Below are 12,114 nucleotides of genomic sequence, written 5' to 3'. Positions count from 1 at the left end.
TCTGTGTGTGTGTGTGTGTGTGTGTGTGTGTATATATATATATATATATATATATATATATATTATATATATATATATATATATATATATATATATTTCAAATGAATCGGATAAATTACTGCGAGGCCGAAGCAGCAGTTCAGGCTTTCCAGTGACTCAATGTCATGAAAATTGATTATCCGCATCTTTCTCCCACCTTTTCAACTTTGCACGGCTGGAAGCTGCTCATAGTAGAATTTTGACGTGGGGAAGTGTGGCGTTTAATGGGAAAGAAAAGAGTTTAGAGCAAAGAGGTGATTAAGGTTCATCCTACTCAGGGTTGCACTGAGAAGACGTTTCAGTGCATTTTGTTTGTGTGATAGGCACAATATGAAAGGCTGGGTAGAGTTTCATTAGGGGAATTCCCAGCGCAAATATCAGCGCAGCACTCGGGCACTCTGGGAAATTAGGTTTGCGATAGTGCTGCAGCTTTTTTATTCGGGAGCATGAAGAGATCGGAGGTAGATCGTGAGGGGATTTCTTAATGTCCATGCTGATGTATCCAAGGTGAAGAACCATCCTCGGACTAAGAGGCGAGGTTTCGCCTAGTCCACCGATTCACGCACGCCCATTCAATACTGGTGCTGATGCTGAGAAGAAAATAAAGGAGGGGAGGAAGGGGAGAGGGTGAGAGCAGAGGGGGAGGGGTGGGCGGAGGAGGGGATGTCCCGAGATGCATCAAGTTCCACAGAGAAAGTCATTTTAAGACGGAAGTAAAGTCAAATGAAATGCCTGTCGAAATAAAAGTAGACAATCGTCACAATGGGCTTTAACGAAACTGAAATTTCTTTCTTTCAGTGATTGATTGTTTTTTTAATGTGCTTGAATGAATTCGTGAATTTACAAGTAATGCAGCTTATACATGACAACAAGCTTAAATAATGTAAATATTTTCGACAATTTCTTTTTTATTTTGTCGCTTTACCGGAAGTGATCCAGTTAGATTCGGCTGCATGACTCTAGTCCCAAGTTGAGCAGAGTCGCCTGTGTGCTGCGGACACATGACGATGAGGAGGTGAGGAAGGAGAATAAAGCGGCTCACCTGAGGTTCTCCTTTGACAAAAACGTGTCACCTTCGTCCGGCCTCCACAGGAGAAGAATTCGGGATACTTTTTTCAACCCCCAGACAGACTGGAAGGAAAGTGGCGGGACTGCCGCACTGGTCCACCTTGGATGTACCGTAGAGCCGGAGGAGGTGGAGGAGGAGGGGAGGTTTTCTGAGATGCCATCTAGGTTGAGGATTCGTGAAGAGCAATAACGTCTGGGCCATTTTGCTTTTCATATAAACTTTAAATCACCGTCTTTAATCTGATCCCACTTGTCAAGAATTTTTTTTAAAAATCTATTATGGGATCGCTTCTTAGTCTTTAAATCAGTTTTCTTTGATATATTTCCTTCTTTGAGCTAATTTGGTACCACTGAGATCTGAGCATGGCCATCAACACGGACACCGACTTCCTCAAGTCCAACCTGGGTGAAGCTGGAGGAGGAGCGCCGCCCACGGAGTCCCAGGAGACGGAGAAACTCCTGGCCTTGACCTCGGAGCCCGGGGGGAACGGGATGAAGATGTCCGCCTCCTTCACCGTCAACGTGGACGGCAACAAGGGCCTGGAGGTTGACCAGAACGGCCACAGAGTGGGAGTGAGGTCGGGCTCTGTTGGGCAGCTGTCAGCCGTCGCCCCGCTGTCCCCGTCCAAGGTGAGCCTGAGCCGCTCCTCCACTGGGAACGCGGCCGTGCAGGAGAGCCCGAAGCCCAAGGATTACCTCATCCTGGTCATCATGTCGTGTCTCTGCCCCGTCTGGCCCGTCAGCATCGTGGCACTTGTGTACTCCATCATGGTGAGTAAGGATGGGCCCCAAGAACATCCCAAACATCTGTATCATCAGGTTTTTTTCTTTTAAAGTAAGTTAAATCATTTTTAGACCTGCCTCAACTTCAACCACCACCCCAAAGACAAAAATAAATATCTGATTAAAGGACAAAAAATGGATGATGAATCAATTTAGTCCAAATAGAAGGAAACCGATTTCCTTTTGATTCACTTATCGAATAATAACTAATCTGGTGGAGTCAGGACGGTTGGACAGGCAGTCCGATGTTTGACCAACATAATCACCTCTCTCCCGCAGCGATGGATTCAAACTTTTTTATTTACAGATCGTGATGCATTTCTTTGTTGAACGAATTAAGAACACACACACTCTCACTCTCACACACACACACATACACACACACACACGCATCATTAGTTCTCTGCCCTGCCACTGAGCCGCCTGCTGCTCATTCTGAAGGTGCTGACACTCAGTTAACGCTTTCAGGAAATGCTGATCCAGGATGCAGCAGTGATGCTGAGGCCACTCCAGACACTCCTCAGTCGCTGCTCTCCACATTTTCTGTGGTTTTCTCATGTTTAGGGTTCGACACAAATATCAAGCCATCTGAGGTTCTTTCTCCTCAGATGGAATTAATACACTCATGTCAACATATAGATAATAATAACTAGATATGTAGACAGATTTTGCTGCCCATCAGATGAGCAGCATTAATGTGGGTATAAGTCGACTGCAAATCATGGGTGTACAAGGAGCTTCCGATGGGATGAGTGCGTGTGATGGGATGGTGGGTAACAGACCAAAACGAACACTTGTCAGGGATCCAGACATGCATTTCCAATCATTTTTTTATTGTCATCTGATATCTCAAAGCACTCTGTAATTCCCACCCTGTTGACTGATTCGGAACTCTCCACGACTACACTTGGCATCGTCCATATCCATGTTGTTGTTGTTGTTTTTCAGGACAAAACTGTTTGTTTATTTCATCTGGTGTTTAGCACATGTGTTTTAAAAAGACATAATTTGACTTCGTGCTTTAACCTGTAGTGTCAACGTGCAAAAACATACTAATACAGATGTTATGTGCTGCCCTCTTCTGTAGAGACTGCGCATAGAAGTGGAGAAATTTGTTAACATTTAGTGAATGATAGTTTGCACATAGCTTGCACATACACAATTTGACTATGAAACCATCTTGTAAGGTCTTATCTTTATATTTCAGTATTTAGACAGGGACATTACAGTATAATTTATTATATATTCACTGATGTGCATTTTGCAGATATGCAGAATTTATTGAGGCATTAAAGAAACATAATTTGGAGTTGCTTCAGAAATGTAATTCCATTCCATTTTACTTCTGACACTGTGCAGCAGCCAACAGATCAACAGAGAAACAAGGCAAATGAAGAGCACTAGAGCCATTAGTACTGTAATATCACCCCTGTGGGCCTCAGCACACCACAGGGATTCTCAGGCTGAGTCAGTGAGCCATCATCAGAACCCACACACGTTCCCATTCACGAGTCAACCGCTTTTTAATGGTGTGTGCGTGTGCGTGTGCATGCGCATGCGTGTGCGTGTGAGAGACAGAGAGGAAGAATGAGATTGAGGCTTTGACAGAGGGCAGAAGAAAGGAGGAGGAGGGAGAAACTGGATCCGGCCCTTAACTCAATAGAAGGTGAGAGAAGTCAATTTGGCTCTGCTGCAGAGGGCATATTGGAGCAGTTAGTCCACTGTGTGGCAAATATCAACGTTCTCTCTCAAGGATGGACAGGAAGTGGGTATGGGCATCAAACATTTGCGACTTAATTGGGCAGACAGGCAGGGAAGAGGCAGCAAATGGCTGTTAAGTTGATCTTTTTTACTGTAGTGATAGGATGAAGAGTTTGCACATTAAAAAGAACCACCTGAGTTAGTTTGAGTTTCCAGATGTCTCTGGGCATAATGATGGAGACGATAGATGATCATATTTGTTAATAAATAACAACATTCTTCTCCTTCCCACTCTCGCATAAAAATGAAAAATTTTATTTTATCGATAAACAGATGTACAGACATCCCATCATAACTGTGCCAAGAGCAGTTTAATCAATCTCTTGATTTAATTGGAAAATGCTCCACAGGTTCTCCATCCAATAGCTATTGTCAGATCTTATTACACCAATCAATCAACAAACCAATGGAGAAAGCTGAGGTGGCGGTACCTTATAACAGTGATAGACAGATTGTGGACAAATTGCTGCTCAGTTAATGATGTGACTGTAGCACCTTTAGCTTCCTGTTGTCAGTTATTGCTGTTGTCGTGACAAAGGTCACAAGACTCAACTCATTTGAGGCATATTGGGTTTAAACATGATGTGTCCTTGATTTGGGATCCTTTTTCAAGTATGTCCTTTAGTCCAGGGGTCATCAAGCCAGTCTTTGCATGTCAACTGGTGCAACTGGAGGGGAAAAAAGCCGTTTCATGCAGCTGTAACTTAGATAAATAGTTTTCCTTCTCTGTTTCTTCACATGGTTGCTTTTATGTCTGATGAGATGCAGATTCTAATTATAGTGAACTACGTGAGCACCGAGGTAGACAAATGCATCTCTCTGTACTGGAGGATCAGGGTGTGTTGCTAAAGTAAAAATTAGATCCATCATTCAACAACAGAGGCGCATCTGCCTAACAGCCAACATGCAGTTGTCTGCTGCCACGGAGCTCTAAAAGATGCTGGGTGAAGAAGGCTCGTGGCTGATAAACATGGAGCATGTGCAGTCAATTACGGGGATTGGAGATGCAGAGTTTTACTGCCACGGCCAGCCTATCCCAGTAATGGGAGGGCCCAAACTGCTGGAGCATTATTGCACACTCGGCAGATTCGCCAGTGAAATATGGAGCTGTAATGCTGCGCTGGATGAGTAACTGTGAGTGCAGTGGGAAATGACTTTTTTTTGCAATCCAACACTGCAGACAGATGGAGAATCGCATGTTGTTGCTGGTTTTAGTACTAAGAAGGAATCCTGACTGCAAGTTTTACCAAAAAAAAAGCCCTTTACTATAACATTAACCCTGTGCAAGTGGCAGTAATCCAGCTCCATGAAATAGGGACCGTCTGAAGTCTTTAGCTCGCACAATTGTTGCCGGTAAGATGATTTAGTGTAGCTATAATATTGGTACCCTTTTAAATCCCATGGTAATTCCACAAAGGCTATTTAAGGAAGCAAAATAGTATTGTGGTGTTAATTTGAGCCACAATGAAATTCACATTAAATATAAAACATCTTAAATGTATCTCAAACCAACTGCTGCAGTGCAGCCATGACGATCTTAGTGATGATGTCATCCCTTGAATTTTGAGGCAGTTAGTGCATGCTGTCATGCCCATCTCATGACACCATGAGGTCATTTTTAAATTTGAGCTTCCTGCAGGTGCTGCACACTTTATTAAGGTATGGAAATTCAATCTTTATCGTGAGGGACCATCAGGGACATTATTCAGAATGACCTTACACACACAAATATGGGGAATGCTCTTACATAAACTACTGAAATGTGTGAGAGTGTTTCAGTTTGCGTGAATAATGTCCCTGACAGGCCCCCGTATTTGAATGCAAATTGCTGGATTCTAACTTGACTCTGCCCAGGGTTTGAATGTCTAATAGAGCTTTGACTCATTGGTAACCAGCGCTTACTTTTTCTTTAGCAACATGATGCCCATTTATCTCTAGCTGTGTTTGTGTCACTCTAAACAGCTGTGTCCTCTGTGATAATTTAACGTTCTTTTGACAAACACATCACTCATGAGAGTGAGGAACTTTCTTGTTTTTGGAATAATAGAAAAACGAATAGTCAATTTTCTGTGATGCCAATATTGTGTTGGCATTTACAAGTCATAAGATAAAACCAGAGGGAAAAAAAGAAAACATTGAATTAAAATGTATGAACTTGCAAGAGAAGCATAGAGAATGCATTTAAAGATTGAAGAATGAGAGCTGCACCATCGTGGTTCTGCCAGATTTGGTCATCTGACCACATTGAGTGGTTTGCAATTTTAATGAAGACTCTACTAGTAGAACACAGATGAACTCCTAGGCCTGGCTGCAGCCCAGAGGTTCCCATGGTGCTCTATCTACAGTGAGAGAACCTGACCGACAGCTTTAAAAACAAGTGAAATCACTGTAATCTAAATCTGAATGACTGTTAAACTTCAAAAATGCCCATATCAAAATGATGAACCTCAATGGGAAATGCCTTTAAAGAAAGGTACTTTACACTCAAGAGGTACAAAAGAAGAAGAAAAAAACACCAGGAAAAAAAGAAAGTGTAATTGCAATTAAATTGGAGAACTTACACCATAGAAATGAGACCTAACTACAGCCCAGGTCCTGTTTAAACACTGTTGTTCTGCACCAGCCGGCTGCCCGTCCTCCATTATTAATGACAGGAGAGAAAGGAAGCACTTAGTGACTTACTAGCATCCACCTTTCTCTGCTGAACATATGAAACAGACAGCTCAGTGTGTGTGTGTGGGGGGGGGGGGGGATATGAAGAAAGGAACATTGGTATAGACATTCTAAGGGTCGAATTTTCACTTCAGAAAAACAATATAATCAGACTTGTGGATCAATGCAGATATTTGTCACCTTATGGAGGAACATCTCCCATTGTTGTACATACACACACACACACTAAATCTCTCCACGCTAAGGGCTAATATAAAATGCTGACAAAAGAGCCTTTATGTCATTTTTTATTGATCTTTCTTATTATTTATTCATTTATTTGTTTGTTGACTGTTTCCTGATTAAAAGTATGTACTTTAAGCAGCCTCTGAGTTGTGTTTGTGTTGGATCTGCAGTAATTTTTGTGTAAAAGTGGTGAGTTTATGTCTGTTAACAGCTCTACAGACGTCACCTCGATGATTTACAATTGATGCCCCAAGTCCTACATGGAAGTTTAGAAATCCATCAGATTTTTTCTTTCTTAGCTCCTAATAACGAAACTACTGTTGTTTTTCCATCAATGTAAACCAGACAAACAGATCTGCTCACTGCTGAGGTCCCTATGTTGCACCCCGACAACGCCCCCGTCACGATGTGCACTGTGGGATCGGACTCCACCAGAGACAGGCTGGAGACAAAGAAGCTCCTGGGAGTTGGAGGATGAAGTCACTCATAGGAGATCAGGGAGGATAGAAGGAAGACTTGCCCCCCTCTCTGCAGAGTAACTCTATACTCAGAAAAACCCAACTCTGAACCAGTATTGGCTGAACGAATAAGATGCACGTGCACAGTCTGATCTTTGAGGCTGTATTTGATCCTTTTCTTCCGTCTTTGTCAAAATCTAAACAGTATTATTTACAAATAACTCACAATGAACTTGAGAGAATGAACCTGAATTAAATGTTAGTGTGCCCTATGCTCCCTGAATACACATCCTTTGCTACTCTTTAATGTGGCCTGGTCTGTGCCACAGATTTCAAATGAAAGGTTCATAAATTAAAGACTGAAGAGACCAACTTGAGGAAACCTCACACACAGGCTGCATGTATCCCAAATGGAACCATTGCAAGGAAAAGGAATCTGCAGCAGTCTTTCCTAATAGCTTTCCAGTACGATCAGATGAGAGATGGACAGCCTGACCAAGCTTAGACAATGAATGAATATCACAAGTCTGATTTTATTGAGATTCAAAAGGCTCATGTGTCATATTTTCCCAGCCTTGACAGATGCAGATGGGATTACGCTTCCTGTATGTTTAGAGGAGATCTTAAAGGAGAGCGGCTCTGCCAGCCCCCATTTTATCCTCACCAACAGCCTCAACATATTGCAGCCATTCCTGTGCACATGATTGATGAACTGAGCCACACAGACAGGAGAATTCATCAGAACAGGTGGCATTTGTCCAGCCCTCCAAGGCCCATTGTTGATCTTCCACCGTTGCTTCGTCTGCAGCAACACACATTTCATTGGGAGTTGTCAAACCACGTTGGTGTAAAAGGACGATTGAAGGCATCAAAGATCAGCAGCCATGTTTGTCAAGAAGAAATTTGCTCTCAATCAGGTGTTCCCAAACCTTTCCATGTCAAGGCCCCCAAATAGCATTAGACAGACATCAAGGTAGGAGTTTTATTGAATTATTGAGTAGAAAATGCTGGTTTAATTATAACAGCTAGGTTTTGGGCCTCTCCTGGGTGTTTTTGTATCAAGAGATGCTGAAGATTGAAAGGTTTTAAACATTCGTTTGCAAGAGTCTCCAAGTCTCCAGACAGAGGATGCATTTTGGCAGTCAGCCATCTTTCTGCTCGTCCCTCCAAGATGGCCTCATTTTCAAAACTACTGGTCTAAATTAAACAAATGATACCTGTGAAGGAGAAGGAATGAGGGGAAAAAGAAAACTGTAAAACCTTGTAGATACGATTTAAAGACACTTTTTCATCAGTATCGTGCTTTCAGATGATTCATCACTGATTTAAAACTCTGAACCCCAAACAAACTGTTTGATCACTTATTTACATTACGCACATGTATGAAGTTTGCAGCTATGATTTTCTCATTTGAACTTGTTCTTCTCTGTGTGTCTCCAGTCCAGGAACAGCCTGCAGGTTGGGGATATCGACGGAGCCCGGAGGCTGGGGCGACTGGCTCGCCTGCTCAGCATCGTCTCCATTATCCTGGGCGTGGTCATTATTATCGTCTACATCTCCGTTTCAGGTGCGGAAGCATTTCCTTCTTCAATTGTTGTAATTTTGTGGCCATTGCTGATGCGCTTCAATTAAATGTCAGTAAAATCTTGCCTGTTAATGCGTAAAAGGAGAAACATTTTAAAATGATGTCAACGATTCAACAATGTTTCCATTAAAAGAATACAAGTTTGTTAGAGTCAGGGGAACATGTGATTATCTCACTCTTCCTCTTTAATTCCACAGTGAGTTAATGACCTGGACGAGCTGTGGGGAGATGACGGGACCGACGCCACCACAACCATCCCGTGACGAATGGTGCAGATAGTTCCTTGGTTTATGTCGCACAGTTGAAAACATCTCGACCAAACTTCAAACATGAACTGGAAATATGAAATGTGTGAACTCATATGGGTGTGCATGCATTTAAAATCTAGTAAAATTTGCTTGACAAAAATAACCAGGTCCAGCTTGGGGGATAAGGGTCAGAGTAACACACTTCCTGTTCTGGAATTCTGGAAGATGAAGATCTGTGTGGGAGGAGAGCAGATGTGTTATAATGGACTTTAAACGTTGCATATAATCCTCCTGCATTCAAGTACAAGATCATACAGTTAAAAGATCTTTGACGTATATGAGTAGATGTACATTTTCTAACAACAGAACTGTTTGTATGCCAAATGCTGCTGGGTTTGTTGACTGTCACAGAGGCCACACTGTCGGCACTTGAATTGTTAGAGGAAATGTGTGGCTTTGTGGAGAAAAAAAGGGGGGATGGGGGGGGCACATTTTTTAATTTTTGTCATCGATTTGACATGACATTTAATTTTCTAACAGAAAAAAAAAGAAATGAGACCAACTGCATGCCTGAATATAGATACCTTAAAAGTTTCTTAGGACTAGCCAAGCTGGCTCACTATTGCACATAAAGGAAATAATGGTGAGTCCAGGCGGATGATGTAGGATGTGTGGCCACAACATGTGTCCACAGTCAGACCTTTATGTTGACGTCCCTCCTTCTTCACATAAGCCGGTTTGTTTTGAATATCTTATTCTAAATACCTGTATAAAATCTCCTTATTCTGTCACCTTTCTTACACCAGTACTGTGAAACAGGCCACACAGAAATGTGACTTTTCCCCACTGAATGCTTTTTCCACATCCTTGTACTGGTATGGGGTGCATTTATATGATGAATAATATATATTATGCTTTATGTACGCATGCTATGGGCCTTACAGTCTCTCACTTGTTTTTTTTTAATGAAAAGAAGATTGACTGTGTTTGACAGCAGTGATGATAAATAGCATTTAAATTACTCTTTAAACTTCCAGTTTGTCAGATTGCCTGTAGGAAACATGTTATAATGGCGTCATTCACTCCTCTAGGCTGTTGTAGAAACACACCAATATACAAGCACAGACGCATCACCTGTAGATTACTGTTGTTCTTGGGGGATAATGTCTTTTAACTGAGTGCATTTGAACGTTGAACTCATTTTAAGCTCGTGGGAGAGATGGGTCAGATTTGTTTAAGGGCTGCTTCAGAAATGCTTAAACTGTTTCTCACCTGACATTTATGTGTTGGTGCAGCTGAATGGATTATTTGGAGTTCAGAAATGCACAGCATCAATACAAGAGCAAAGGAATCCGCACTGCAGAGCATTTTTTATGCTACTCCTGCTTCTCACACACACACACACACACACACACACACATTTAAAGGCAGCAAATGCCAAAGATATAACCTTTACTTTTAAACCAGTGGATCGTTGCTCAATGACATTATTGCCAATCATGTCTGCAGAAAACAGTTTCTGCATTCCTGAATGTGTCTCATGATGGCTTCTTCCTATAATCACCTCTAAGCCTGCTATCGGTGAAGCAAATCTCATTTATGTATAAGTCCTCTTATTTTTATGTTATTTTCAGTATGCTGTATGTGTCCGTTTACATCTCTGTAGTGTACAATTCTGCATGCTGGAATAAATGTAACCATGCACGGTGACACCTTTTGCCTTCTGATGACGTCCTGGTGCCGTCGGTGTGAATGTTTAGTGACGCACTCACAATGTTGGTGTTTAGTGACGACGGAACCGCTCAAAACACATTACCGTGAATGACTGTCTGATGTGTTATTTTGAATTATTTAACTCTCTCACCTTTATATACATATTTACTGGGCAAATATAATAAATTTAACCTTGTTCTGTTTATAGAAACAAGTATTGCAGCATTTACAGCAACATTTGTCTCTAAAATGCACCATAGTGGAAGTTCAAAGGATCAGAGAACCAAACTTTTTCCTTCTGAGACTTGAATTGAGTAAATGTTTCCATTCTAGAATAGAGATGCAGGTGAAGTCCCCTCTGTAATCCATCATTCCTCTCTGAGCACAGCGAGCTGCACTTCTAACATTTGTGAGCTCTGTAATAATGAAAAATGCTTCATGGAGTCAGACTCAGAGCGATTAATCTGACTCTGGTCTGCAACGCTGGAGTGTTGGGTTACACTTTATAGTTGTTCTGCTCTGTCTGAACAACCAACAAACACCATATATAAGGGTGTCGCTGCAGGTTATTTGGCCAGAGGGGAAAGAAAAATTACATGAGGAAAATTCAGTGCAGGTTTTAAACTTTTAGCATGAGGCATTAAAGCAAAAAACAGCCAACATTGAATCCCACGGCTCTGGCGTTTTATATTGCATCTGCTGGTAAAGAAAAAAAGACTTTGTACTAAGCAGGAGTCAAAATAACATGACCTTTTTCAAGTGAGAGGATCTTCTTTCTGCTTGGGTGGCGTTTTGTCTGAGGGGCTGAAATATTCAAAAGTTTGATGCCTCAGCAGCCTAACAGTGTGAACATGGCCAAATTTAGCCTGGCACTGGGTCCCCCTCTGAGTGAAGGCAAATCGTTTAAAAACATCGCCATCATACAAGATGCTTTTGAAAAACAAAACACGCCCACGATCTGAAGACCCAGGACCCTTCAGTGGGTCTGAGGTCACAGCATTTGACCCCTGAACAATTTATTTAACAGAGAATCATAAAGTGCATAATGCAGCAAACACACTGACAAACGAATCAATCAGTGAGGAGCAGTAAATCCTTCCGATTCATATTATTTTAATTACCGATTTATTGAATGTTTATTTTCCATGCCAGAACTGTTTCTGTAGCAACCATCTGTTAAGGACAGCTACTGTCACACCGTGTTATTAAGCCAATAATTTGGACGGATTTGGAGCAAATATGTTTGAGTCACTAGCTAGTGTCACACCCACAAATTCAACATGATCTAATCTTTTCAACTGGTACCTCAAACTGAGACACTGGCTTGACTGGTCTGGGAGGAGTGGAGTGTTAAGATGAAGTTCTAGGTCTCGTTTTTTCAAATGTTTCAAATGTTGAAATCCATTACAAAGAATAAAATTATGTCAAGCACATTAGAAAAAACTGTTAAATTAAGATGGCACAAAAAATACAATAAATAAATTAAAAAGAAACATTACTCAACAGGGAGGCTGACATGTGATATTATTGAAAAGCAAAGTTTATACCCAATTTAGTCCAT

The 12,114-nt window shown here is 41.6% G+C and overlaps 1 protein-coding gene and 1 long non-coding RNA gene across 2 annotated transcripts; one reads left to right on the top strand and one right to left on the bottom strand.

Annotated features, from left to right (window-relative positions):
• Positions 1-954: 954 nt before the first annotated feature.
• Positions 955-10,550, top strand: trarg1a (trafficking regulator of GLUT4 (SLC2A4) 1a). Its single transcript, XM_057049774.1, has 3 exons — positions 955-1,878; positions 8,448-8,574; positions 8,790-10,550. The coding sequence occupies exons 1-3, from the start codon at positions 1,471-1,473 to the stop codon at positions 8,795-8,797; spliced, it is 543 nt and encodes a 180-aa protein (XP_056905754.1). The 5' UTR covers positions 955-1,470; the 3' UTR covers positions 8,798-10,550.
• LOC130535007 (uncharacterized) lies at positions 2,703-6,381 on the bottom strand. Its single transcript, XR_008953014.1, has 2 exons — positions 6,213-6,381; positions 2,703-4,319 (listed from the first exon to the last, which is right to left on the bottom strand). It is a non-coding gene; the product is annotated as an uncharacterized LOC130535007 (long non-coding RNA).
• Positions 10,551-12,114: the final 1,564 nt, after the last annotated feature.

The sequence above is a fragment of the Takifugu flavidus genome, chromosome 12 (genome assembly GCF_003711565.1).
Source record: "Takifugu flavidus isolate HTHZ2018 chromosome 12, ASM371156v2, whole genome shotgun sequence".
Taxonomy (NCBI): Eukaryota; Metazoa; Chordata; class Actinopteri; order Tetraodontiformes; family Tetraodontidae; genus Takifugu; species Takifugu flavidus.
Note: the sequence above shows the minus strand (reverse complement) of the source record. Positions and strands in the feature narration are given on the sequence as shown.